At 46.0% G+C, this 15525-nt stretch overlaps 1 protein-coding gene across 1 annotated transcript; it reads right to left on the minus strand.

Annotated features, from left to right (window-relative positions):
• Positions 1-10717: 10717 nt before the first annotated feature.
• Positions 10718-14742, minus strand: fbxl22 (F-box and leucine-rich repeat protein 22; the record flags this gene model as incomplete). The annotated part of the gene is made up of 2 exons (XM_079743066.1): positions 10718-11066; positions 14405-14742. 2 exons carry the CDS (start codon positions 14740-14742, stop codon positions 10718-10720), a joined length of 687 nt encoding a protein of 228 aa, XP_079599192.1.
• Between the last annotated feature and the right edge of the window lie 783 nt (positions 14743-15525).

The following is a 15525-nucleotide window of genomic DNA, read 5'->3' on the forward strand; positions in this document are numbered from 1 at the left end:
CTCTCTCTCTCTATCGCTCTCTTCCTCCCAGGATAATGTATTCATTGATCCTAACAGCATCAACACTTCACCATTCACTTCAGCAGTGGGCCTGTACCAAGGTACCTGATAAGTTATAACACGTATAACGTCTGTATCTTAGAACACCTATCATGTCTGCAGCCCAGAACACCTATCATGTCTATCATGCACTTACAAAGGGAGATAATGACAATTCAAACCCTGTTGGCACATTGACAGGAACATCTTTTAGGAACATTTCAAGTGAAACAGAGGTGAAGCTCTCTCTCTCTCTCTCTCTCTCTCTCTCTCTCTCTCTCTCTCTCTCTCTCTCTCTCTCTCTCTCTCTCTCTCTCTCTCTCCATCTCTCTCTCTCACTACATCTATCTCTCTCCACTGAGACTAAGTAGGTCAGATGCCGGAATCACATAAGAAGTTGTAGACAGTCTTAAAGATAAGTGAGAATTATCTGGAGGTGTGCGTGTGTGTGTGTGTGTGTGTGTGTGGGGGGGGGGGGGGGGGGGGGGGGGCACATAAACTTAAGTTAGGTTTAAACTAGGTTGGAAATCTAATTAAAAATGTTGTAACTCTGGCCTCCCACATGGGCCATTAAGAAAATTCACTAAACTGTTAGAATTTCCGACAGCAATATCCTGGTTCAACAGTTTAATGATCTATTTGAGCAGCCACAACAGCTTGGGTTGGCTTGGGCAACCTAAAGACACTAAACATTACAGATAATATCTGGCTGGAAATAGTCCTTTTCTTGAGAGCATTGTAAGCTTTTTAATTGTATATTTCCTACTTGAGAAACTCTAGCTCTGCCACTTTAAGTTTAAGTTCGTAAAACAAACTTCTCGCTATATTAACCATTATTGGTTATTTTTCGTCTGTCATCATCTCCATTCCTATAAAGCAATGGACAGAGCTGTTCAAAAGAATAATACTTGAAAGTATTGACATTCTTCAAAAGCACCAGGTAAATAGCATAGTTGAACGTGCTTAAATATATTTAAATATATATTTAATCTGACAATATTTATTTATATTTAAATAAATATATTAAATATATTTTACCTGACTAAACCATGGAATCGCATATCAAACCCCGCGTTTATAAATTATGTTGAAAGCTAGCTTGTCTTAGAGGGAGAGGGGTAATGTGGTGAAACCAAAGTTTAAAACCAATCCACTGGTGGTTCGCTGGGACCGTTACATTGACACTTGGTGACACCTGACCTGAACACTTGTGGAAGACTTTTCTAGAGGGATTATGAATACATGAATAAATGAATACAAGCCATAATAATTTCCTGTTTGATGTGGCACTGTCTGCATAAAACACCTCTATGGATTTCCTTTCTGAATAAATTGCCTTTTGCAAATATATTTCTTTGCCTTTGCTCTTTTTTCCGATGACTTTGACACAGGAGGGGAGAGAGGTGATAGAATGGGGCAGAAATAGGTCACCGTTCGTTCTTTTGACAACAGCAGTGTCAAAAGCAAAGAACAGAATGACTCATCGCTATTCTAACACCTGCTCTGACCTTTGACACTGCCTCTGCTGATCGTAACAAGAGACGGTTAAGTGTGAGGTCTTCAGGGTGCTGGGGAATGTATTTTCTGAAACAAAACTAAACAGGAGTTCAGCTAAAATATTGCAGCTGCACCAAATATCATAGATGAACTGAACAGCATCAGTTAAGAACCTCTCTTGTGTGGGGGGTTCAATTGGACCACAGTGACCTCAAAATGTGATAGGGAACTGAATGAGAGGGTTAAATTAGGTCAAAAATGGAAACTTTTCATGAGGGAGTGGTATCCTTCAGATGAAAGAAACCTGTATGATCTAACATCCAGTATATGCATTTAGAATGCGATCCAAGTGGTAAATATGTCTTTGCAAAATTAAAATACATTTAAAATAATCGAAATGGCAGTGCCCATAGTTAAAAACATGTATAGATGTCATCCACACTCCTCATTTATCTGCATTATTTAATAATGTGCATCTCTGTGTTGATAAACATCCAACAGTGAAACCATTGTAGATTTCTGTCGATATATTACAGTTGCAAATTAGACTGTTGAAGATGGAATTTGACGTGGCCAGTTCTTCAACAGTTCTTTAGATTTAGCATGATTTTCCGACTGAATGAAAGTCCTTGTTTGGGCAGAATACATACGTCAGAAGTGGTGGTCCATGCTCCTCTAAGCTTATTCTCTGCCTACACAAAATTGTACTCACTGACCCATGCCACCAGCCAGACAAAACACAGCTGTTGAAATGGCGTCCTATTATTACACCAAGTAACACTTCCATGGTTTCAGCACCGTTCCTCTTTATTTGAACAAATGTTCTTCAACTGAGAATATGTTCCTCATCAGGCTAATACTTGGAACGCTTTTTGATACCTAATCATTCACATTGTGTCCCAACTCCATTCAAAACCAGGGGTCTAAAGCTACGTCAGAGCTCCACTATGTCTTTACAAAGGCAATTATTCCCAATCCTTTTCAGAGGGTATATAATGTATTTGAACCATTAAGCCATCGTCGTCAATGCAGTAAATTCAGCATGAACCCCAGAAGAAAGCCTGTCAATTATAGCCCCTGCTGCCTTGTGCCCATGCTGTCACTAACTTTGCGTTTCCCGCAAAACTCCTACGCCTTCCTGGCACATGGCGTCTGCTCCTTCGTGCTTTAAGCGTGCTAACGTCAGGAGGGGAGGCCATCTCTCTGCAACGCACCCGCAGAACCCCTACACTTGGATGTGTGAGCAGTGATTGTAAGTAGAGCACACTCTATCTTTCTCCCTCTCTCTTTCTCTCCCTTCCTCCCTACAGGAGCTCTGACACGCAGCACCCAGCGGGCAGCTTGCTACGCCATTCTTAGCTAGCTAGCTATTCACCAACATGAAGAGCAGGGCTGTGTCTGAAACTGAGGCAAATCTGGTTCTCTACATAATGCACAACTTAGTGCCCGTAGTGTACAACAGACTTCAGCCCTTTTCTCAATCGCAGACTTTATAAAACGGGGGCTCCGCTCATTTCATCAAGGATGTGTCGGAAGGTGACTTGTGTGGACTTGGGACGGTCAAGTCTCCCAGAATGCATTACGCAACAACCTGCGTCCTCCCGTCCTTAGGAGTTTGTTCTCCAAAGTCGAACATGCTATGTCCGAACCTCGGAGAGGCGTTCTTGGTTTTGAGAAAGGCCTGTACACTTATTTGCCCACTGTATCCCATGATGCATAGCGGTTTTAATTTTAATCAGATTCATCTGGTGACATGTAACACACCCGTTGTCAACAACACATTTCACGCCTTCTATCCTTCTGGAGCATAATCGCAGTGCCCGATGAACCCCTATTCCATTTCTCACTTGTTCCCTCTACAGTGTTCACTCTAGAGGGCTCAGGGAGTGAGTGAAGGAGTGAAAGAGTGAGCGGTTTCAGGGGCTGAGCGCGTGCGCATCACGCTGACTCTGCGTTGCTGCGTCGGCCCGTCCCATCGCCCCTCCACAGCGCAGCCGTCTCCTCCCCGTGTCTCTGCTCCAGTTCTCTCCCTGCTCCGGCTGGGGCGGCGCCCGTAGATGTGGTGGTAGACGGAGGCAGAGAGAGCACCACAAATAGATCCCAGCAGCGCGCCCAGGGGAGCCGGGGCCCCACTTCTCCGCGCTCTTGCCTCCTATTTTGCGTGCGCCTCGGGCCAAAACAAGTCTGCCAGGAACCATAGGGAAATTAAGTGTGGAGTTATTAGATCCAGCAGAGAGCAGCCAAGGAGAAACAGAAACGCTTGCATACATGTATGTATTTCACCAAACAGAAAACCGGGTGCAGGGTTTGTGGTCAACTGAAATGCCAAAATGGCGCTGCCAAATAACAGCTATTTGTCCGATCAAAGTTCTTGAATAAGTCCTCATAAAACATGTGACTGTTCTATAATAAAGTATATGGAAGATATTATTACGGCTACCATAAAGGTTAAGAAATCATTCGTCCTGACATCTCGTCTTTAGCTGTGAAAATGTGCTTGGTGCTATATGACTTCTGAGATTCAGAGTGGATACTGTTAATAATACAATATCTAAAATAAATTCAAATGAATGCAATTCTCCTATGGGATGAAGTGTATATATATACTGTATATACTGTGTGTATATATATATATATTGAAGAACGAACGGTAGTTAAAGGGCTCATGTCATGCCACCAGGTGTGGGTGGTACAAGCCTCATGGCACAGGGAAGGAAGGATTTTCATAGTGACATCACAAGAGGGCGTGTCCACCCAGATATATGAAGGATAGATGAGCAACTCACACCCACACCTGATGGCATGACATGAGCCCTTTAAAAACAGAAGAGATATCAGTGATTATGATGAACCCGTCACCTGTCAAAAGGCTGTGTTCACATAGAGGGCGACATACCCAACACCCTTCCATGGAGTGGGAACGTGGGAGGTGAGAGACTGTCAGTAAGTCAAGAACCCCTCTTCCTGCCCCCCCCCCCCCCTCTTCTGCCTTATTGGGGCGACATCTTGCATTGTCACGTCTTCCATAAGACAAGAGTGGCCATGGCTGCAGTGTCCTTGAGGGCTATGTGCACACCCACTCACACACAAACACACACACACACGCAAACGCACACGCATACATACATACCCACACTAACACACACGCAAACACACACACGCACCCACATATACACACACACACACGCACACATACACACACGCACACATATCCACACACACGCACACACACACACACACACAAAACCACACACATACACACGCATACACACGCACGCACGGACGCGCATGCTCACACAGACACACATACACACACACGCACAAGCACGCACACACACAGACCCACACGCACACACACACGCACGCACACACACACACACACACACACACACACACGCACTTATCCACATACACACGTGCATTCCCCTTTTTTGGTACAGTGTATATGTGTATGGTGCTAATGCACCCTGTACTTGTCAGTAGGATGAAGAACGATAGACTGATGCTGTTATGTTGCCAGTGAAATGGGCTGCATTTATTGATGTTGTTGTTCTGCTGCCCTCCTCAGTATAATGGCAGTACATGTACCTAATATATGATGGCTACAACAAGTTTTGTAAGCCTGATGATGTTGAAGTGGATTGAGAGATTATGAATGAAAAACCTTTCAAAAGTATTCCAGAACTTCCACTCAGACATTCAAGTCATGTTTGTTCATAGCTATGGTCGTCATGTATGTATAAATTTGCAATCATACAAAGCTATATATATATACACATATATACATACATATATCTTTACATTTATATATACATAGATATATGATTATTATATAAATATATATATAAATATATGCATACAGTATATATATATATTTAAGCAATATCACACGAGAGGGAGTGCCGTTGTACTGAATATCAGCATGGCTGTGATTCAATCGTAGGTACGAGGCCATAGGCCAAGTGCTGAAGCTAATCACAGCCTTTCTGATATTGAGTGTGTGATATTGCTTTTATACAACAGTTCTACAAGTACCATTTATTAGTTAACAGTAATAAGCAACAACAGATAATGATTTTTTTGTTTAATTAATGACTTATTTGGCTCCGCCAACACAAATAGATGCGCAACTGGACAAGGACTTAACTGTTGCCAAGCAACACATAAACACACTAGCTTAATAACATTAACGGCTATTAGAACACCTGTAAGGCAGAGTGATACATGCATAGTTAAAAGTCCCAGTGCTGTGACGCTCTTTATCAGCACTCATGGAATGCCTCTTTTCTAATCAAACTACTTTGTCAGAACCAACTGTTGTATAATATAAATATCTGGCTTAGACTAGCATCACAGCAAAGAAGGAAACAGAGAGAGAGAGAGAGAGAGAGAGAGAGAGAGAGAGAGAGAGAGTTGAAGGTTGAAAGTTTGACTCACAGGTGAAAGCAGGATGCCCTTTCATTATTAAAGATGTTCTCCATCATCACGATAGCCTGGAGAGAATCTCACACCTCCGTGTGCAGGGGAAAGCCCCTGTGAGCTTGGGGAGCTGTGGGGATGAGCATGTCAATTAAAGGGAGAGTGAGGAAGATGTTTTTAGACCACATGCTCTCAGGCTACAGGCCTTTACAACCAAACTCCAGTACCGGGGCAATGTCCACATACTTTCCAGCCCACATAGCCTTTTTGTACCTTTAATTTGAACACTTTTTATAGGCCTGGTTGTACTGCTTCTATCAGCTTCCACTCAAACAAACCACATTGTTGCACATGCTAGAAATTCAAAATCAACAATCTAGAAGAATATATTTTATCATGAAAAGGATTTTTGCCACGTCTCCCTTGTTATGTTTGTAAGACGTGAGTGTCTCTGAGTTCTTACAAGATAAGATATTGATGACCTGACCGCGGGGTCTGTGCTCAGTGCTGCTGCACAGAACATATTATATTCTGTCTGTGTTTGTGTTAATGTGTGTGTGTGTGTGTGTGTGTGTGTGTGTGTGTGTGTGTGTGTGTGTGTATGTTTATGTGTGTGTGTGGGTGGGTGTGTTGTTTGTATTTGTGTGTGTGTGTGTGTTTGTGTGTGTCTGTCATATGTGTGTGTTTGTTATGTGTGTGGTAGTGACAGCCTGCCAAGGGCTCTGATGTCATGCATGGAGCTGGAGGCTGTGAGAAGTGGTGCTCTAATCGATGTGTTACTTTCTGCTTTGTGGCAAAATGACTCTTCATTTGATATATCACCGGGGCTTGAGTGTCCTCGTATCCTCATAACATGACTGAATAAGATGCAGAATGATCCTCCCACCCCCCTCCATACACTGTAAGGCCATGTCACCCCCCACATATATAACCACACTACCACACATGCTCTCTCTCCCTCTCTCTCTCTCTCTCTCTCTCTCTCTCTCGATCCCTATCTCCCTTCTACTCTCATGCAAGGAAATTGTAACCATATTGAAATATACTAGATTACTTTTTTACTTCTGTATATTGTGGATATTGCAAATGGTATTCTTATTTTTAGTATATCTTATCACGCCCTATTCATGTTGCTTCCTTGCCACTGGCATTTCCCTAAAGAGGATTGCCTTCTCTTATCTCTTAAGTATATATTAGTATATATAAGAATATAGTTATAAGTATACACTTAAGTATCTATAAATATCTCCCTGTTTATCTCTGTTTCCCCCATCGTCTGTAACTACAGCTGCTGTCTGGTGAGTCATTAGAGGGCGGACAGGAAGGGAAGGTGTAAAGTGGAATGGAGGTGTACAGGAAGCCGACTTCAGCTCTCAGTTCTCAGATGCCTGCCTCTGTATCCTCGCCCCCTGTTACCAGCAACTTCCTGCCGTTACAGTCTCATATTTCACACTGATATGCATTCAGCTTGGCCGAAGTAGCAAAAGTTCAAAAGCCTTGATGCCGTACGCCCACTTCCAATGGTGATGATTAACCTCCACATCCACCTTCACATGAAAACATGTGGTGTACAGTTTATATATCTATAATATAACTGTTTGACTAAATCTTTAGATTTTTTTAACTATTTTGATTGAAAACCATGCATCAAAAGGTGATTGATTGAAAATATATTTTTTTATAAATGAAGCAATCCTCATAATACACAATCTCAAGTTATTTCTATTTCTTTTCTATCTTGTGATATTTACTGTAATGAGCCACCCAAGTGTCGTCAACACATCAAGGAGATCCTTTGTTCATTTTGCTTGCTGCTCTCCCCTCTCCCGGGGATCCTCTCTGCTGGTCTTAAGGGGAACCATACAAGGGGAGAAGCCCCATGCAAGCGACTCATATCCCCCAGAAACAACTCTTCACGTTCCAACCGAAACACCAGACTGGGACCAGCTCACTATGCTGATGCTTCTCCCCCTGTTGTTGATGGTTCCATATGAAGCCTACTGTGCTCTTCCTCTGTGAAAGGCATGCTGGGATGAAGTCATCAGCCCCCCGGTAATTGTTGTTCAAAAGTGTCGGTTTCTGATCCGCCTGAACACCATCCCCCCCCTCGGTAAACCGTGGTTCATGTCTCTTTTGAACACTCTTCAGTGGTACCCAGCACCCACATGAACACACACACACACACACACACACACGTGTGGTCCTCTTTTGAAGCTGCCAGTTTACTGAAGGGCCTGGGCCGACCCTGAAGCCCTTCTCGACAGCGAAACAACTTCAAATACCACAGGAACTAAAGAAATATTTATTTTCCCCAGACAATTACATTGTTGTTAAATAGACTAAATATTGTTTCCAGCAGTATACATTTCTAGGGCGGTAGGAGAACGATCTGTTCTACTTGGCTCAAAGGAGCCAAGGAGATGTTGCAATGGTTCATCCAGGGACAGTCTATGGGAAAACCCCATGTACAGTATTTTGAAGTTTGCTAATGGAGTCAGCGACAGCCTCGGCCAATAGGAAACAGATGTATTGAGAAATGCAGTGCTTTTTAAGGACATGCATCTGGGCCACAGGTCCCTCCGGATCATCTTCTTCCTCCATCAACGAGCTATACACTGTATAAATAAAAACATTAAAAGGAGATGGCGCCCTGTGAGTTTGAATCCAAGGAGGGACACTTTGATGAGTCTTATCCTGTGTCTACATGTCGAGGGCACATTCCTGCCTTTGTGCCAAAGGCTGCGGAACGTACGCTACCTCAGAAGACCTGGCGTGGGATTAAATAATCACTACTCAGTAAGTGGCCCACAATGAGATGCAAAGGCTAAGTGTAGCTAGTGAATGAAAGGCTTTTGGAAGTCTGGACGTTTAGCTGTAAACATATTTATGAGCTGTTTTGTTAGCTGTAGCAAAAGCTGTACCGTGTTGTTATAGCATAACATTAGCCGTTCCCCATTGGGAAAACAAAAGGTTAGGAAAATTACATTTTATTCCACAGTTTCAACCGACATATTTAGTTTGTGCTCCTGGAACAGTGAATGTGATTGGTGCCAGGGTTTGGTTTTCGATGCTTGGGTTCACTTTAAGGTTGTATATCCAAGTGGGTCAAGTCTTTATTGGAGGAGTAAGACTTGGTCAAAGGTTAATATGAAATGTATGTGTTGATTATGGTGTTGTGGTGTAATACAAGGATGGAGGCGGGATATGGCTTCTGATTCCCCCTGAGGGCTTATTCCTCTCCTCTTCCACGCGGTCATCGTACACCTGGTTATGATAACAGGCGTTTTCCCTTAGCCACTCCAACAACACACTCACATGTGAGTGTGTTGGCCTGTGTAGGCCTACAGCATTTGTGTTGTATGCATTAGAATGACAAACAGTGACTCATCAGTCACAGGTTTGATAGCTTAGCCCAAATATTTGAGGGTAAAGTCATTGTGTACATACGTGTAACTGCTGGTCTTTAACGGTTTCTAAAGGGGCAGTATTGGGATTGTCAAGGAGGATCAAATGCTCCCATTCGATCAAAACAACCTCGGATGAAAGGATAATACACAGACTTTCTGGAACGCTTCTATAGGACTGTTTCACATGGAACACAGACACGCAGACAGACAGACAGACAGACAGACGCCTGCCGATCCCAACCTACTTTGCTACGTTCTGCAGTCTTATATAACCTGGGCAGCGTTCCACCGGCCCCCACCCCTCCCTGGTACAGATAGGACTTGCTTCCATCAAATCTACTTCTCCATTATTTTAATGGCAGCCATTAAGTATTATCATTTCATTCAGCTCCAAAAGAAACAGGCTCCAGGGTACTTGTTTGTACCAAAGCATCATGAGGTATACATCTAAAAATACATACATACATATATATATATATATATATATATATATAAATTAAACATCTCGGATATTCTTGGATTTTTTCTTTTATGAGTAAAAAATTACAAATACAAAGTTTGTACAATCCAATACGATAAAAAAACAAAATACATTACAAGAAGCATTTGTATTATAAAAAACAAACATCAACAATGAACCTGAAAGAGTACATTGCACTCTGGTATCCCGAGTAAGTAAACTTTGGGAAAGCAAGAAGTAGATTGATTGTAAACGTATTTCCATGTTTCATATTTCATCCAAGGCGTAGTGCCGTTAGTCTAAAGAAAATGGCCTGGAACCCCCATACATTGAGCTGCCATAGCTAAAGTCTAGAGTTGTAAAAGAGCAAAAACAGTAAAGAGCAGACCAGAGCAAGATGTTCAACTAAACAACTGCAAAAACATCCTTTCCCTCTCGGCTCCCTCCCACCCTATATTTCTCCCCAACCAATCAAGGAAGAGATATCCTAATTTGTGAGAAATGAGCTTGGAGGGGTCTAAATCCTCAAATGGCTCACACAGAGGCAGGCCCCTCCCACAAACCGGAGATGGACCTTCAAGCTGCTCTTTAAAGCGGAGTTCTCCTTTGTGGACCTAGTTGAGGTACCCCTGGTGGAGGTCCCCCAAGTGGAGGTCGCCCTAGTGGAGGTCCCCCTAGTAAAGGTCCCCCTAGTGGAGGTCCATAGTGGCGGTCCCCCTAGTGGAGGTCGCCCTAGTGGAGGTCCCCCTAGTGCCGGTCCCCCTAGTGGAGGTCACCCTGGTGGAGGTCCCCCTAGTCGAAGAGGTCCCTCTGGTGGAGGTCCTCCTAGTGGAGAACCCCCTAGTGGAGGTCCCTCTAGTAGAGGTCCAACTAGTGAAGGTCCCCCTAGTGGCGTTCAGGAGAACTGCAGCAGCTTCTGCAGCGTGGTGCTGAACGTCAGGCCCTCCTCCGGCCTGCTGTCGGGGACCATGCTCCCGCTGCGGTCGGCGCTGAGCGACACGCCGGGCCGCCGCTCCCGGACCAGCTGCAGCCCCGCCCGCGTCACGTTGCGGCAGAAGTCCACCCGCACCTCGGCCAGCCGGCCGCCGTGCTCCGCCACGGCGTGGAGCACCTCATCCGTGAGGCGGCAGCAGTTCTCCAGGCGCAGGCGCCGCAGGCCGCCGCAGCTCCGCAGCACGGCCGCCATGTCCCGGTCGGTGATGTGGGCGCAGCCGGAGAGCGTCAGGGAGTGCAGGTGGGGGCACCTGCAGCAGAGCGGGGGGGGGGGGAGTCCGTCAGGGGAGGCGACATTGAAGGGTTGAACGTGGGGCCCGCTGTCACAGTCACGGATGATGTGTGTACTGAAAGGACATGGAGTATGCTGTGTGTGTGTGTGTGTGTGTGTGTGTGTTTGTTTTTGTGTGTTTGTATGTGATTGTACGTGTGTGTGTGCGTGTGTGTGTGTGTGATGTGTCATGCATGATTTACTTTGTATAGAATCGGATGACGGATGCATTCCAGCCTGTTGCCATACGCCCGTGCATTGAGTGTGACACTAGTTCAGAGGCAGTAATCTGACACAGCAGGCTCTTATGTAATCCATTTTATTCACGTGTTGCACACCATCTCCCTTATGGCCATACAGTTGGAACATCAAGGCTTTGAGAACAAAGAAGGATTCAGACCCTAGGAGAACAATGGCAGGGTGAGTCGGAGCACGGCACCGCCAGCAATGTTCCTCCACTGCTCTCTCTCTGTTCACCACTGCTCTCTCTCTCTCTCTGTTCACCACTGCTCTCTCTCTCTGTTCACCACTGCTCTCTCTCTCTCTGTTCACCACTGCTCTCTCTCTCTGTTCACCACTGCTTTCTCTCTCTCTCTGTTCACCACTGCTTTCTCTCTCTCTCTCTGTTCACCACTGCTCTCTCTCTCTCTGTTCACCACTGCTCTCTCTCTCTCTCTCTGTTCACCACTGTTTCTCCCTCTCTCTATTCACCACTGCTCTCTCTCTCTCTCTCTCTCTGTTCACCACTGCTCTCTCTCTCTGTTCACCACTGCTCTCTCTCTCGCTCTCTCTGTTCACCACTGCTCTCTCTCTCTCTCTGTTCACCACTGCTTTCTCTCTCTCTCTCTGTTCACCACTGCTCTCTCTCTCTCTCTCTTTTAACCACTGCTCTCTCTCTCTCTCTCTGTTCACCACTGCTCTCTCTCTCTCTCTCTCTGTTCACCACTGCTCTCTCTCTCTCTCTCTCTCTCTGTTCACCACTGCTCTCTCTCTCTGTTCACCACTGCTCTCTCTCTCTCTCTCTGTTCACCACTGCTCTCTCTCTCTCTCTCTCTCTCTGTTCACCACTGCTCTCTCTCTCTCTCTCTCTGTGTTCACCACTGCTCTCTCTCTCTCTCTCTCTGTTCACCACTGCTCTCTCTCTCTCTCTCTGTTCACCACTGCTCTCTGTCTCTGTTCACCACTGCGCCCCCAGACGAGCCATCTCCTCCGAGCCACTCCCAGCAGAGCCCACGCGCCCCTATGGAGAGATATACAGCTGATGGCAGCAGTGGCTGGGGTGGTGGGTGGTGCGTGGTGGGGGAGGGGAGGAGGGGGAAGCGGGGTCATTGCTGTTCACTGATTACGTAAAGACTTACATAATCTTACCATTCGGCCACATGTGAGCCAAACACATTCCAGTGCTACGGGAGTGTTACGGGCAGCGTCCCAAGAACCTCTGTACATGGGAGCCGGCAGGCGGGACACGTGCAGCGCTGCATTGTTGTATGGAGCGCCGCCGCTGGGCTGGCGGGGAGGGCTGATCGGCGCATGGGATTGCACGGTGTTGACATTTAGAAGAAGGACATTTGTTTTTGCACTGATGGGATTAACATTGTGGCATTCTCATGATTAGTTCCCCTCTGGCGACTGGGAGCTGTTATGATTGGGATGAAAGGTTGGTACACTCTTGCAAACGGAGGGAATCAAAGGCTTAATCGCTGTGTTATGCAAACGCAGTGTCTCTCTGTCCTGGCCTGCCTGCCCCTTTGTATGTGTGGCATTAACATCCAGGCAGGCTTGACCCACCACACAGCACACCGACAAGCTAATGAGTTTGTTGCAATACACTGATCAGGACGGTCCATCAGCAAACACGGTCCATCTGTTTGTTCAAAGGTGTCCAATATTGCCCAAAAGTTATGTCTTTCAAAGCTTGAAGCGCATCCCGTTGACTAAACCTGGGTCTATTGTTTTCTTTCTGATCCCCTCTGTGTATACAAGAGCGGGGATATGAAAGTGAACAAATGTACAAATATACTGAATGTTGATCCAAAAGCTGACTTCAATATACCAGTATTGAAGTGACTATATATACATGCATATATATATATATTAAAAAGTTATATACAGTCACCAGAACAAGGACATTATACCGAGCAAATTAAACGGATCCATCGAAACCGGAGGTAGTTTCCCCGCAATGAATGAACGAATGAATGAATGAATAAATAGCACAAACAAACATCTGAGCTGGGCATCAAATGGCCGGGTGAGGTCTTATCCGCTGGGAGGCGGGCCCAGACAGATGCACATGTTCATTACTGGCAGCAACAAAGAACTGATTGTAGTCCCCACCTGCCTGTATAAATTAGCAGTCTGCACTAGACTGGGAGGGTTTGCGGTCCAATCGCCGCCTTTATCTCTCCCCCCCACCACCACCACAAACCCCTCTATCCCCACGTGCCGCGTGTCCTCAGTCTCTCTCCCATCAGACCACTACAGAGGGCCCCTATCGTACGCCATTCCACGGTGGCGGTGAGGTATGTGATACAGACTTAACAGGGACATTGAGGTTTTTGTCTTGTCTTACTTGCTCAGCACATGGACTCCTCTGCAGGGCGGCGGGGAGGAAGGGGGCGGGGCTGGAGTTATACACAGATCTCTTTCAATGAGAAGCCAGCGAGCCAGCCAACTGTCCCAGACAGCTGCGGTGGCCGGGCCAGGCGTAACTAGCTGCCCAGTACCCAGAATCCTCCCTTTCTTTTCTGCTGCACTGCATGCAAACAAGGTGGCCACATTCAAATGAATTGACAGATTTTACATTTGAATTGAAACCAAACATGAGTCTAACTCACTCTGCGGTTGTTGTGACTCGACAAAAACAGTGACTCGACAAAAACAGTTGTGCCTTATTGACCCCAGATGTCTTTTTTTTCCTGATTAAGCTATGCTTACTTTCCCAGTTGTTGTCCTACAATGAGAGTGACCATTTTGTCATGCATACCATTCTTGTTGCATTATTGAGTCACAGATTGCTCAACGTTTCCTGGGCTTTGTGTGTTCCTGGCTCCCACTCAACATTCCTTATTGCTATCATTCTCCAGGGCAGGGCTGTGATGTGGCTGCATGTTTAAATAAAGCCCCTCTCTCTCAGCGTGAGGCTTCAGGTTTGTCATTGTGGCTGATGCCATGTGATTGTGTCTCGTGAACCACAAGCCGGCCTGGGTTTCCCCTGTTGCCGATAAGGTCACACACTCAATCCACCACACTGGCGCCGATCAAGAGATCCAACAACTACACAGGTGAGAGCGATCAGACGCGCAGAGAACCACTCACGTGAGGCAGACGCGGGCCAGGAAGTCGCTGACCAGATCCTTGTGTTTAGCGCAGATGTCTCTCTGGAAGGGCGTCTTCATCCAGTCCTCGATGTTACACACGCGCAGCACCCGGCTGGAGTGCCAGCAGACCGACAGCGAGCGCAGAGAGGAGCCCAGCAGGAAATTGTCCCACCTCAGCTGGCTGGGAGAGCAGAAGCTCAGCAGTGTCCACAGACGGGGGTCCAGGAAGACCTGGCGCAGCGGCTCGCAGGTCAGGGAGAGGCTCTGCCTGCTGTCGTTGTCCAGGAAGGAGAAGATGTGCAGCAGACACTCGCGGTTCAGCTGGGTGAGATGCATGGCCGCGGTGGTGATCGCGAGCAGGGCCCGGAGAAGGAGAGGGCCTCCAGGCTTGTGGCGGGGTCCCCGTGTTACGGAGCTACAATGTTCCTTCGGTCAGAATATTCTGTGGCCTGGATACACAATAACTCCTCAGCCACACACTGGAGCCTTGCACATATAAGGTGCTGGAGAGGGGGGCTATTTTAGGAAGGCAACTGCCGGCACAGTCACAAGAAGGGAGCCAGACGCTCCCTGTCCAGCTGTCATCGGCCTCTCACAGGGCAGCAAGGAGGCCAGCAGACTGACAGATGTTTAGGCTTGGTCTGGCCTACTTACATGTGTGCATATACAACTTAAGTAATGCTGGTCTTTGTACTTCTGTATATATTCCCAATAGATGTAGATGAGTATGCGACTGAAAGTGTTGGTTTAACTGTTGTGTGGTTATTTGGTGGTTAGATAATGCTGTTGCTGTGTTTTTGTATGTTAAAACAATGTATTGCAGAAGGGTTATTAATTCATTACAAAAGTGCAGCAAAAAAATAGGTACACCGACTTCAGTCCAGCACAACTAACCTTCTAACACTAAAGTACAGAATCCAAGTTACCATTTGTCTACCAGGCCTCACCAGGAGGATTAATGACTTCCCTCGTTTCTACAATTATTCTGTATTGGGAAGTCAACGTGATCTTATTGGCGGCTGTTGCTCATAACAAGAAAAAAAAAGGAATCCCCCCCCCCCCACACACACAAGTGCAATAAGATTACGCCACTTGTTTCTTTAATGAGAACAGAGTAAC

Source organism: Pollachius pollachius (genome assembly GCF_949987615.1).
Source record: "Pollachius pollachius genome assembly, chromosome: 9".
Classification (NCBI taxonomy): Eukaryota; Metazoa; Chordata; class Actinopteri; order Gadiformes; family Gadidae; genus Pollachius; species Pollachius pollachius.